General features: G+C 43.3%; 1 protein-coding gene and 1 non-coding gene across 2 annotated transcripts; both read left to right on the top strand.

The window, feature by feature from the left end:
* The first annotated feature begins 5790 nt into the window (after nucleotides 1–5790).
* LOC138786112 (olfactory receptor 10A7-like) lies at nucleotides 5791–6825 on the top strand. Its single transcript, XM_069962829.1, has one exon. The coding sequence runs from the start codon at nucleotides 5791–5793 to the stop codon at nucleotides 6823–6825; it is 1035 nt and encodes a 344-aa protein (XP_069818930.1).
* Nucleotides 6826–12614: 5789 nt separating this feature from the next.
* LOC138781111 (U2 spliceosomal RNA) lies at nucleotides 12615–12805 on the top strand. Its single transcript, XR_011361427.1, has one exon. It is a non-coding gene; the product is annotated as a U2 spliceosomal RNA (small nuclear RNA).
* The last annotated feature ends 1613 nt before the right edge of the window (nucleotides 12806–14418 follow it).

The raw sequence follows: 14418 nt of genomic DNA, 5'->3' as shown, positions 1-14418 counted from the left end.
ATCACATTACCTCCCCCATCACATTACATCCCCCATCACATGACCTCCACCATCACATTACCTCCCCCATCACATTACCTCCCCCATCACATTACCTCCCCCATCACATTACATCCCCCATCACATGACCTCCACCATCACATTACCTCCCCCATCACATTACCTCCCCCATCACATTACATCCCCCATCACATTACATCCCCCATCACATGACCTCCACCATCACATTACCTCCCCCATCACATTACCTCCCCCATCACATTACCTCCTCCATCACATTACCTCCCCCATCACATTACCTCCTCCATCACATTACCTCCTCCATCACATTACCTCCCCCATCACATTACCTCCCCCATCACATTACATCCCCCATCACATTACATCCCCCATCACATGACCTCCACCATCACATTACCTCCCCCATCACATTACCTCCCCCATCACATTACCTCCTCCATCACATTACCTCCCCCATCACATTACCTCCTCCATCACATTACCTCCTCCATCACATTACCTCCCCCATCACATTACCTCCCCCATCACATTACATCCCCCATCACATGACCTCCCCCATCACATGACCTCCACCATCACATGACCTCCACCATCACATGACCTCCAACACTGGCTGCATCTCTCAGTCCAGGTTTTATATTAATATAATGAAAATAGGAACAGTTCAAGTGAACAAAATGATGAACAAAGCAGATAGGGATGAGCAAACTTTTGAAAAGTTCGGTTCGGTTCGATCCGGCGAACTTTCCTGAAGTTCGGATTCGTATGAACCGAACCTGAAAAGAACTTTGCTCTAACGGCTGAATAATTGCAGCTACAATAGTGGGAGTGTGATAGGGTTTAGTTTTGTTTAGTTGCAGTTGCTTTTACAATGAAAAAAGTGGAAAAAAATCAAAGTGCAAAAATAGTGAAAAAAATTTGCCGGCAATAATACCGCACCAAGTAATGGTTCATATTTAATTAATAAAGCACATTTTCGTTCTAATAAAGCTTTTTTCGTTGTTCAATAGCATAATTAAAAGGAATCAATGCTTTTTCAATTAAATATACTGTTAATAAAAAAATAAATATATAAATGTATTTATTTTTTTATTAACAGTATATTTAATTGAAAAAGCATTGATTCCTTTTAATTATGCTATTGAACAATGAAAAAATGTGCTTTAATTTTCTAGAGAACTTTACTAGAAGTGATATCTCCATCCGTAAGTGCTGATAATCTCTATGGAGAAGATGATCCCATAGACCTTCCAGGCTGGGAATAGATGGGTAATATCTACACAGGAGACAAGGGCCCAGAAATCTCCCCAGAGATGATTAGGATGAAGCTTCTCAGTATGTACAGGATATAAATATGGCCTCTTCTGGCTCTATAGCAGTATAGGGCACCTTCATGTGTCTGATACTCTGCAGGTTCTTACATCTAACAGCCCCGGAACACTGGAAGCCTCTTCTGTATCATGGGGATCAGGAGGCTGAACAGGACGGAGATTCTGAGAGGGAAGCACTGAGCCGCCACCAGGCACATCCTCATCTGTAGGATCTACCAGGTGTAAGGGTTATGTGTATCTGTTAAATATGTTTTATGTAGAGATGAGCGAACCTGGAGCATGCTCGAAACGATCTGAACCCGATCGTTTGGCATGTGATTAGCGGTCGCTGCTGAACTTGGATAAAGCCCTAAGGCTATGTAGAAAACATGGATATAGTCATTGGCTGTATCCATGTTTTCCAGACAACCTTAGAGCTTTATCCAAGTTCAGCAGCCACCGCTAATCAAATACTGATCGTTCGGGTTCGGATCGACCCGAACCAGGTTAGCTCATCTCTAGTTATATGTGATATATGTATCTGCTATATGTGTTATATGTATCTGTTATATTTGTTATATGTATCTGTTATATTTGTTATATGTATCTGTTTTATATATATATATATATATATATATATATATATATATATATATATATACACACATACTGTATATACATATATATATATATGTTATATATATCTGTTAGATATGTATCTGTTGTATGTGATATTATATATATATTTATGTTTTATACGTGATATATGAAGCTGATCAGGCTGTCATTCTTGGCTGGAGAGTGACATGCTGCTCAGCCAACCACTGTTCTGTTCAGTAATTTTACACCAAAAATGTACGAACTGAGGAACCAAATTTTTGAAAATTTTACTCATCTCTGCAGAAGACTACTCCTACGAAAGTCCAGTGCAAGTGGAATTAGGTTTCCTCTTGACAGGCTGGGTTCACACTACGTATATTTCAGTCAGTATTGTGGTCCTCATATAGCAACCAAAACCAGGAGTGGATTAAAAACACAGAAAGGATCTGTTCACACAATGTTGAAATTGAGTGGATGGTCGCCATTTAATGGCAAATATCTGCTGTTATTTTAAACAACGGCTGTTATATTGAAAAAATGGCCGTTATTTACTGTTAAATGGCGGCCATCCACTCAATTTCAACATTGTGTGAACAGATCCTTTCTGTGTTTTTAATCCACTCCTGGTTTTGGTTGCAATATGAGGACCACAATACTGACTGAAATATACGTAGTGTGAACCCAGCCTAAAGGTAGAAAGGGTGATGTAACATACGGTACAATCTGGTACTGGCTGGACCTATACACACTCTGTGACACCCCCTTACAATGAGCAGTGAAGTGATATGCAGGTGTACCACAAATCCCAGCAATACAGTGTAGTACCCACTAGTTTAGGGGGGGCTGTATGGTACAATCTGGTACTGGCCGGACCTAGATAACCGCTGTGATACCCCCTTACAATGAGAAGTAAAGTTCTATGCAGGATGTACTACAAATCCCAGCAATACAATGTGAGGCTATGTTCACACTGCGTATGAATCGGTCCGTAGTGCGAGCCGCGAATACACCATGTAGTTTTGAGGTTGATGCGTTCGCTTGAAAGTATACGATATACGCCCGCACAGTGCACACTACGTATGAGCTTACGCCCGGATCGTATGCGGCGCTGTGAAAAATTAACAAGACAATTGTTTGAGGACGGAAATGTTGAAACTCACGGCCGTGGATTTCCATGCGGTCCGTACGGAGAACTTACTGTATTCCAGCCTAATTGAACTTGATTTTTCGATCCAAAAGGTTCTGTGAGGTTTATGTATGGAGCCCGACTGATTAAGAAGGGCGCAGGCTGACTGCATGTGCCAATCTCCATAGTGCAGGCAGCTTCAGGTGTTACCGCCAGGAATGGGTTAAAGTTGTGGTTCTGTTTTACCTCCCCCTTTTGTTTCTCCTCCCCCCCCCCCTTTTTCCTTCCCTGCCTACTTTGTCCCTTTAAGCCAATCCAGGGCCTTTGCGGCTTTTTGAGCCTATGGAGAACCATGCAGGTGTAAAGGGGTGGGTACCTCTATATAGTTGGGCTGTTTCCTGGTCCCTGGTCACTGCACCACTGAAGCGGTTTTCCCTCCCTCCCCCCCTTTTTGTAACTGTACAAAAAAAAAAAAAAATAATAATAATAATAATTTTTATGATAAAGATGTGAAAGATATGTTTCTGTGATGTTTATGAAAATTGAGTTTTCCTTTACCACACCGTGGGTGTTTGAATACAGTTTACTGCGAAGTAACAGCTTGGCCTGAATATTCCTGATTAATGGTGTTTGAGAACAGCCAGACATGTACGGCGGGAGTCCGCCGGCGGCATACCACGGCTGTTTGAACGGTTTTGAGTTGGCACTGGAGAGTGCCGGTTAAACAAAGTTAGAGATTACATTAATAAAAGCTGTGGCCGATCTTCACCCAGCAAAGGAAGAGGTTGTCTTGTGTCATTTTTCCTAGCGGTGGGGTATGTGTTAATGGTTAAGTGGGTCATGGAGGTCAATGCAGTCTTGGGCTGGGCGAAGATTTCCAAGTAAATGACCTGCCTCAGATCGCTTCGAAACAAGCAAGGGAAGGATAGCTGTACTACTGGCGTACGTTCGCAGTTCGAACGCATCCAGCCGCATGTCTATTTTTCCCACGCCCGTAGTTTCAGCCGCACATGTACGGCAGCGTACGACCTGCGTACGGATTCGTACGCAGTGTGAACATAGCCTAAAACAGCAGAAACACCAGCCCCAAAATAAAAAAAGGAGTACACTGAGCACTTCTTAGGGGTGTGTATGCAACACCTAATGTCCCCTTTCTGCCGGCAGCCGGTCACCCCAGTGTGCTGGTTAAATCACGGTAGCAGCACTGCAACTCCCAGCCAGCAGTCTGTAGTAATAGTATTAATAAAAGCTTTTAAGCCCTGAAAAGGTCTGTGTGTTTGTATTGCTAGTATATACCCTGCCTACTGGAACGCTATATCCTACACTGACACTCTCCCTGACAAGCAGCAGCTCTGTCCCTGATCTCTCACAGCATGCGTCTGAAGCAAGCACTGCCGGCGCCGAGTTTTATATGGCAGGGTCATCTGATCTGGCCAACCAATCGCTGCTATCGACATGTATGGGTCCCATGTCATCGCAGGATGTACCAAAGAGTCTCCTGCATGTTTATTGGCTGAGAAATAGCGGCCAAACTTACAGGAAACGGATGATGAGATTTCCTCAAGTATCGCGAGATGCTCATCCGAGTAACGAGTACCATCGAGTACCCTAATACTCGATCGAGTACCAAGCTCGGACCAGCATGCTCGCTCATCACTAGTGATGTTCCATTGACGCAAAAGTTGTCATCCATCCTCCAATGTTTTAATCGTATGGATAATGCTGTCATTATAGGCAACAACTGTCTGGTAAAATCTGGTGGGGTGGTGACGACAGGATACCAATCATCCTAGATTATTCCATCAGTTGTTCATCAAAAATCCAGGTGCCTCAGGCTCTGTGTGCTCTGTCTATTTCCAGGTCTTGGGATGCACAGGATGGCCAAGCTGCTTTAATGAGAAATTGTGCATAAATCGGCAATTAAAAAGGATCCAATAACTCTGGTATGGTGCCCTGGAGTTTGATATTAGTGTCTACCCCTATCCTCCATTTCTCCATATCTGCCTTCATGGTGCTATGTGTCTAATGGCTAGTGGAATCCATCAAAATAAATTGCTGCAGTTATTACATACCCATCACAGATGTGTCCAACGTCACCTTTCCCTTGGATAAATTTAGGAAAGCTTTTCATGACAGCTTTCTCCTGACATAATCAGAAGAGTCAGAAAGCCTTATGTAGATAACAATTCTGGTGCCTAGTCTCATAGACTTATATGATTTTTACACTTAATTAAACACAATCAGGCTTATGGCCCCACATTATAACTAAATAGATTCCCTATAGATGAGATGAGAGTGGACACATCTGGTGGTATTGGTCAGGTCTGATATGGCGGTGTTACCCAAAGTTTATGTTTTAAGCAGTTAAAAACACGATTTAGACAATGTTTCTACATGAAGAAAAATGCATGTAGCCAAAACCACACTCCCCAAAATGGGGCATCTTCGGGTTTAGTGCCTAGGGTAGCTTGAAGTCACATGACTTGCGGTTAGTGATTTCATTTCATTTTCTTTTCTTTCTCTAATGACTATAAAGATGTACAGAGATTTTCAAACACAAGATGCATTCATAGTGGATAGGAGCCCCATGAGAAGGAAGACCATTTACCCTCCAAATCATCCAGAATAAGAAATCCTGCTGCCTCTGTTATTTCTATGGAATATTTTTCCCTTTCTTGCTGACATTCCAGCTGATGGACCTCATCCCTGTGCAACCTGTCCACATAAACTACAATGAGGACAAGATCAGCCTGGACTGGACCTTCTATCTCCAATTCCCCCATAGCAGCCACATGGGCCTCCTCTATAGTAAGTACACTCCCAGAGAAGACCAATATGACGTCTGTCACAGAGTTCATCCTCTTAGGGTTTCAGGTCAGTCAGAATATAAGAATTCTAATGTTTTCTCTGCTCATTGTGATTTACTGGTTTACAATGTTCATGAATCTCCTGATCATCACCCTGGTGTCCACCAGCAAGATCCTCCGCACCCCAATGTACTTCTTCATCTCACAACTCTCCATCACTGACATCTTATTATCTACAGACATTGTCCCCAACATGCTCCATATACTACTATATAATAGAGGAGCCATTACTTTTATTGGTTGTATGACTCAGTTTTATTTCTTCTCGACTTTAGAAGCATCTGAATCTATACTCCTCACAGTGATGTCTTATGACAGATATGTGGCCATCTGTAATCCCCTCCGTTACTCTTCCATCATGACAAGTACATATTGTGTGATATTGTCCGTCATCTCTTGGTTGGCGGCTTTTTCTATTATGCTATTTCTCCTCATACCAATACTCATGCTAAACTTTTGTGGACCCAACATCATTGACCATTTCTTCTGTGATACTCTTCCTATACTAGAACTTTCCTGTTCTGACACCTACAATGTCCACCTTGAGGCTTCTTTACTAAGTTTTCCAATGATTTTCATCCCTATAATAGTCATTGTGGTCTCATATATCAGAATTATGGTCACCACCTTAAGGATCCCATCCAGTACTGGTAGACAGAAAGCCTTTTCTACCAGTAGCTCCCACCTCATTGTTGTCTCCATATTCTACTGGACTATATTCAGCGTTTACATTGTTCCACCAAGAAGACACTCCTCGACCATCAGTAAGATCCTCTCCCTGCTGTATACTGTATTTACCCCTCTCATCAACCCCATTATATACAGTCTAAAGAATAATGATATTAAAAAGACTTTACATGGACACATAAACAAATTTTTCAGTGCTCGACTGCTCATGTAATGAGTAGAGATGAGCGAACCTGGTCCATCCGAACCCGAACGATCGGTATTTGATTAGCGGCGGCTGCTGAACTTGGATAAAGCTCTAAAGTTGTCAGGAAAACATGGATACAGCCAATGACTATATCCATGTTTTCCACATAGCCTTAGGGCTTTATCCAACTTCAGCAGCCACCGCTAATCAAATGCCGAAAGTTCGGGTTCGGATGGACTCGAGCATGCTCGAGGTTCGCTCATCTCTAGTAATGACCCCTATTGAAATCAATGGAAGACTTAAGTAGTTATCAATGGAAGACTTAAGTAGTTACCGAGGTGTGGAGTTAAATTCAGACTGTACTCTGTTGGTTTGAAATCATACTTACCCCTCCAGTCTAATATCTGTCTTCACTATTGCCGCTCAGCCAATCAGTTGCTGCCACCTCATTTGGTTAGCGGCAATAGTGAAGACATATAGAAGACTGGAGCGGTAAATACATTTCCTCACCTCCACCTTGTACCTGTAATGATCGGACCTTCGGGATCAACACCAGGACTTCTGATGATCCGTAAGGTCCAGTTTCCATGGGTCAGGTGATAATGCATTATCGTCTGCACTATCCATGGTGAACCGACCTTCCGTATAAGAGAATTTAACCACTGATGCGGAAGATACACTTTAAGGTTATGTTCCCACACAGTATTTTTGCTCAGTATTTTGGCCATTATTTTGCAACCAAAACCATGAGTGGATTGAAAACACAAAAACTATATGTTCACACACTGTTAAAATTTAGTGGATGGCCGCCATTTTAAAATAACAGATTTTTTTTTTTTTTTAAATGGCCTTTATTTGCCATCAAATGACGGCCATCCACTAAATTTCAATTTAAAGTTTGGTTGGGACGAAAACAAACTTTACAATAAAGTTTGGTGACCCTGCTGAACATAACTTTGCTCATTTCTTCTTCCCTTCTTCTTCTAACAATTTATTTTGTTTCCCCCTTTAAATTAATATTTACCCCATTGGATAATAAATAGATAGATAGTGTGAGACTTTTCTGTGATATATGCCACCAGATTTTCCTGGTCACCCAGGAAGATGAGAATACATAGTGCTTGAAAAGAGTCTACCTTTAACAGTGACTTTCCTTTAAGGGAAACTTTAACCCTTGACACCCTCCCTTTAAGAGCGACTTGGGTACCATCCCTTTAAGAGCAACTTGAGTACCGTCCCTTTAGGAGCGACTTGTGTACCGTCCCTTTAAGAGCGATTTGGGTAAACATAACACGGTGCTGGAGGATCGGACAAAAAAGGTCAAATACCTAATGTACAGGTACATGATAAAAAAGTTCCTACTTAACTGTATGTAAGTTGTTTTAATCTGTTGGATATGTAGGTAGCATGTCCCCATAATTCGCTAACCAAGATAATTGCTCTGGACTGCTTGGATGAACATTAATAGCAGTCACATTATCCAACCTGATGGACACTATGTCATAAGCCACTATGGAGGACACTATTATTCAGCTGGATTGTTCAGTGTTTCTCTCCTTGTTCCATGTTCATTATTTGTATGTGTATCTGCTCTCCATGATTGAACAATGTACATGCATACCTACACTGTTCTGTTTTGTGTTGAATGTATGTAAAAAAAACGTGAAAAATCTTATCAATATAAACAATATTGAACCGTAAGAGCGACTTGGGTACCGTCCCTATAAGAGCGGCTTGGGTATTGTCCCTTTAAGAGAAATTTTCTATACGTCTGCCTCAGCTCTGCTACGTAGTGCTGGTGTCGGCTCTGCTACATGGCTGGCTCAGCTCTGCTAGTTTGTGAGGGTATCGACTCTGCTATACGGCTGGCTCAGCTCTGCTACATAGTGCGGGTGTTGGGCTAGCTCAGCTTTGCGACTTTACTGACTGAACTCTGCTACTTATAATGGTAAAGCACATTGCTCGGTTACCATGACAATCTTACTCATGTTAGTGAGACAAAATCGTTAAGGACCTTCCATCTTCTATTGGCCAATAGTGGACATGTGACTGTGTGGATGTTGTCAGGCATTGACTGAAAAGACCTTAGAATTTCTATTGGCTGCTAGATTTTAGCTATTTGCATTTGTACTGTGATTGGCGGTTAGCGGTTAGAGAGTGGCCATTATTTCCTATGGCAAATTAGGGGTCCTTAAACATAAATTTCTTAAAAACGACAAATCTGATCAGAACAAAAAAAAAAAGCACACCTGTCACCGCCGAGGGCTTCGAACCACAGTTTGAACGGAGTCTGTGCGTAAAGCGGTTTGGGCTGCATTAATCACAGAAGAATGGCTGGAAGAACCGGAAGAAGAATACGGATTGCAATTTAAGGATTTTTCAAGCATTATAATTATTGTTATTCAATTCCTTAAGCCTGAAGGAAAATTCCCTCTCATTCCTATTACCCGGTAACTTAGCCCCTTAACGACGTTGGGTGTTGGGTGTTCAGATTGTCGTTAAATTGTTCGAATCTAAACGATAATCGTTCGGTTGAAATGCAGTTAACGATTAACGACCGAACGAGAAATCGTTGATCGCTTTATAAGACTTGGACCTATTTTTATTGTTGCTCGTTCGCAAAACGTTCGCAAATCGTTCGCATTGAATAAGACATCGTTCGGTCGTTCCCAATAGATACGAACGCAATAATGAATAAATAGCGAAGTAAAAACGATCGCAATTACGATCATAAGTCATGATTATCGTTCCATGGAAATGAGTGAACGTTTTCAGGTCTTTCGCAATAGCGGTCGTTTGAGATTGTTAATCGTTAACGATTATGCAAACGATAATCGTCCGGTGGAATAGGGCCCTTAGATACTGCTTTCAAAGCTGCAGAATTTAAATGGCCTAAAAACCCCATCAGTAGTGAACGTCTAGTGAACTGATCGGGGAGGGACAATCTGTGCTTCTGGCCAGTCTGGGGCTCTGCGCTGCAATAACGCTGTAATCAAGCATATGTACATTGATCTCTATGAGAGCAGCAGCCAGCCGACCCCGTGCTGGTTCAGTGAGGGATGGGAACGCCGCTCAGTGCCGCATCGGATCGTTCAGCCGCACATTGTACGGAGCTCTACTCTGCCATGCTATCCAGGCTCCTCCTCCACTTTGCAGCAGTATCTTGCATCTGATTCTGCAGCATGGCCATGGATATCTGAGAGATCAGTGTAGTTATAAATTAGAGAAAGTAAATAAATAAAGCATGTTTCATCGCTCCACATCACCTGAACTGTTAAATTATCACATTTAGAGATGAGCGAGTACTGCAAGTAGGTATTCAATTGAAAAGTACACTATTCAAAATACTCTATTTCGATCAAGTATTCGATCAAAACCCCAGTAAATTAATTCCCCTCCCACCTTCCCTGGTGTTTTTTTTCTTTAACCAATAACTATGCAGGGGGAGAGGGGGACAGGCACTGGGAGCACACAGGCAGTGATAGAAAATCACCTACATTCATTGGCTGGATAAACCATGTGACCTTTACAGTTATAGAATAGTGGATTTGAGATTCGTTTTCAGATGAGACTTGGAGCTAGAGAGGGAGACAGTGTGTAGCAGGGATAGTCAGGTGTTAGACAGGGAGACAGTGTGTAGCAGGGACAGTCAGGTGTTAGACAGGGAGGCAGAGTGTAGCAGGGACAATCCGGCGTTAGACATGGATACAGTGTGTAGCAGGGATGGTCAGTTGATAGACAGGGAGACAGTGTGTAGCAGGGACAGTCAGTTGATAGACAGGGACACAGTGTGTAGCAGGGACAGTATGTTGTTAGACAGGGAGACAGCCTGTGGCAGGGAAAGTCAAGTGTTAGAAAGGGAGACAATGTGTAGCAGGGACAATCAGGTGTTAGACAGGGAGACAGTGTGTAGCAGGGACAGTCAGTTGATAGACAGCGACACAGTGTGTAGCAGGGACAGTCAGGTGTCAGACATGGAGACAGTATGTAGCAGGGACAGTCAGGTGCTAGACAGGGAGACAGTGTGTAGCAGGGACAGTCAGGTGTTAGACAGGGAGACAGTGTTTAGCAGGGACAGTCAGGTATTAGACAGGGAGAGTGTTTAGCAGAGATGGTAAGGAGTTAAACAGGGAGACAGCGTGTAGCAGTGACAGTCAGGTGTTAGGGAGACAGAAGTGGCAGGGACAGTCAGGTGTTAGACAGGGAGATAGTGTGTAGCAGGGACAGTGAGGTGTTAGACACGGAGTCAGTGTGTAGCAGGGACAGTCAGGTGTTAGACAGGGAGACAGCGTGTGGCAGGGACAGTCAGATGTTAGACAGGAAGACAATGTGTAGCAGGGACAGCCAGGTGTTAGACAGGGAGACAGTGTGTAGCAGGGACAGTCAGGTGTTAGACAGGGACACAGTGTGTAGCAGGGACAGTCTGGTGTTAGACAGGGAGACAGCCTGTGGCAGGGACAGTCAGGTATTAGACAGGGAGACAATGTGTAGCATGGACAATCAGGTGTTATACAGGGAGACAGCGTGTGGCAGGGACAGTCAGTTGATAGACAGAAAGACAGTGTTTAGGAGAGACAGTAAGAAGTTAAACAGGGAGACAGCGTGTGGCAGGGACAGTCAGGTGTTAGACAGGGAGACAATGTTTAGCAGAGAAGGCAAGGAGTTAAACAGGGAGACAGTGTGTAGCAGGGACAGTCAGGTGTTAGACAGGGAGACAGTGTGTAGCAGGGACAGTATGTTGTTAGACAGGGAGACAGCCTGTGGCAGGGACAGTCAGGTGTTAGACAGGGAGACAATGTGTAGCAGGGACAATCAGGTGTTAGACGGGGAGACAGAGTGTTTCAGGGACAGTCAGTTGTTAGACAGGGAGACAGCATGTAGCAGGGACAGTCAGGTGTTAGACAGGGAGACAGTGTGTAGCAGGAACAGTCGGGTGTTAGACAGGGAGACAGTGTGTAGCAGGGAGAGTTAGGCGTTAGCCAGGGAGACAGTGTGTAGCAGAGTGAGTTAGTTATTAGGTGATATTAGGCAGGAGGGACCCACAAAAGCCCTTGTTAGAGCTAAAGCTATAGAAGGAACACATTTATCTAAAGATATACTGATATTAAACCGGCTAGCAGCACAAGCACATAGGTGTGTTCAGACAGACAGCTGGAGTATATTCACTGTGAGGAATAGGCTGCAGTGTATCTGTGTATATAGGGTATACAGCTGTATACTCCTTGTGTGCCAAGGCCAAAAATAAAAGTGTGGTACTACTGTTCTGCGTGCTGTGCGCAACATAAAGCCTGTTTCCTGCTGTAAGGCATTCTAATACGTCATAGAGAGGGTATACGGCTGTATACTCCTTGTGTGCCATGAGACCCACACTGCCTTACAGTATGTGTAATAAGGGTATATGGAAGTGGCAGATGACTTTGAAAATCTAAAGAGGACGCATCATGAAAATGTTTCTTTTGGGTTTGAGGTTATATTGTGTTTGTAGTGTATTGTAGACAGGCTGTGATAGTGGCGACTTTGTTGTGTTAGATACTGCCAGGCATGCTTTCCCTACTGTCCTTTATGCATCCAGAGATGTTGCCATCATTTCCTGAGGTGTCATAGCGGACTTGGTGACCTCCAAGTGGTCGAAATTTGATTTCCAAGTGTCAAGCATTTTTCTATCATAAACTTTAATGGGATTCGATATTTGATTGAATAGTTGAGTCTACTCGACTCGATATTCGAAAATTTGAATACTTCACTGCTCGCCCATCTCTCGTCACATTAAATCTGCAATAATGGAAATAAAAAGCATCAAAAAGTTGCATACATACATCGCTTCTCGGCCTTTTGGCTAAGATCAAGTGAACTATCTGTTCTTATCAGTTTAATATCTGATACGTCCCCTATCTGGGGACCTTATATTAAATGGATTTTTAGAACAGGGAGATGGAAAAAGAGCTTGCTTTGTCCTCTCCAGGCATTGACCTGGTATTGCAGTGCCTCCAGGTTCAGTGCACCAAAGGAAAAAAAAATATATATATATATTGCATACATGCAAGCAAGCTAGCGATAGAAAGTACAGATCATGTCACAAAAAATGACACCCTATATAGCCCCATAGACCAAGAAATAAAAGCGTTATAAGGAGGGTAATAGAGATATTTTAAACACATTTAGTTTAGGTTTTAATTTTTTAAAAGTTTTATAAGTTGCCTATAGTTGTAATCTAACTGACTTGAGGAACATGTATAACATGTCAGTTTTACCATGGGACAAACGGGGTTAAGGAAAAAAAACCTCTGAAATGTACCGAACTAAAATTTGTATGATTGGAGTAAGCATTAAAAAAAGGTAGGTTGTGTGTGCTAATCTGATAGTAACATAAAACATGGGAAAGACTATTGGGAAGCTTGACCAGGATCCTTGACTTCATCTTCCAGTTAGCAGAGTCTTGTGTTACACCGCTAATGGATCCAGAGCAGCATGACCAAGTAATGACGTGGCAGATAACGCCTCCAGCAATTTGTCAACCACACAGTCTTCCGCGCTGTCTGATGTCCCTAGTCAACAAACTGGAAGTGTCAATCCTCTAGCTGAGTCCTTTGCTCCCAACTGGGCCACTCAAAGCCACTGGACTGATTCCAACCTGGTAGACTTCCTGGGACTATTCTCAGGTCTCTTCCATGATTTTAAAGCAATGCTGCAGGAGTCCCTGCAGAAGGTTGTGCTTCCTGGTGCCCAAAGTTTTGAACTTCCTTTGTGTCAGGGTAGGTCCAATGATGATGAGACACAGTTGTCAATCAGTGAGGTGGTTGCTAGATCAGCAAGTAAGGCGGACAAATTGGGCAAGGATTTTGAAGAGGAGGAGTTGGACACCAAGATGATTGACCCCATGTGGTTTGCTGGTGAGGCGACCAAACACAGTGGTTCAGAGAGGGAGAAAACTGAATCACTGCTAAAGATTGGAAGAGGCTGTGGGGTGGCCAGAGGGAGAAGGTCGTCTAAAATGAGGGTTCCCGAAACCCTTGCCGGAGCACCCCCTTGTTTTAAGCTACTGTGACGAGGGGTCACTCTTTGTTGGTGTGGTGCTTTAAAGAAAAATCAGTGGATAGGCGCATTTTTCTGTGACTTCCAAAAATAAGCAGGGGAGCCATTACTAAAAACTTGACCACCACCAGCTTGATCCAGCACATGTCAGTGCAGCAGCCGACTAGGTGGAACGAAGGCCATGGTCCCCAACCAGTGCTTGCAGATGACACCACAGTCTTTTCCCCTGTTGTAAGTGCTAGCAGTGCTGTCCTATCCCCCTCCCAGGACAAAGTCGTGTGCACCTCACGCCATTCACCTGCCCCAGAAGCAGCCATGTTTACCTGCCCCTTGCACCTTTCATTTGTTTGCAGGGTCGTCCACATCAATCAACAGGGTTTCCCATGCCAGTATTTAGCTCTCAATACCGCAGAGCCGCAGAGCTTGGAAAATGAAAATATGTTGCCACCCACCCAAATAGACATGAAATTATAAAGAAAATAGCCCATCTCCTGACCCTGGAGATTTTGTTATATAGGCTGGTGGAAACTGAGGTATTCTGCAGCCTCATTGAGGCGGCCATCCCTTGGTACTCCATCCCCAGCTGCC

This window comes from Dendropsophus ebraccatus, chromosome 1 (assembly GCF_027789765.1).
Source record: "Dendropsophus ebraccatus isolate aDenEbr1 chromosome 1, aDenEbr1.pat, whole genome shotgun sequence".
Taxonomy (NCBI): Eukaryota; Metazoa; Chordata; class Amphibia; order Anura; family Hylidae; genus Dendropsophus; species Dendropsophus ebraccatus.
This window is presented reverse-complemented; position numbering and strand designations above follow the sequence as displayed.

Coding starts and splice junctions, on each gene's coding strand:
- LOC138786112 (XM_069962829.1), top strand. CDS start 5,791: ATGAGGACAAGATCAGCCTGGACTGGACCTTCTATCTCCAATTCCCCC.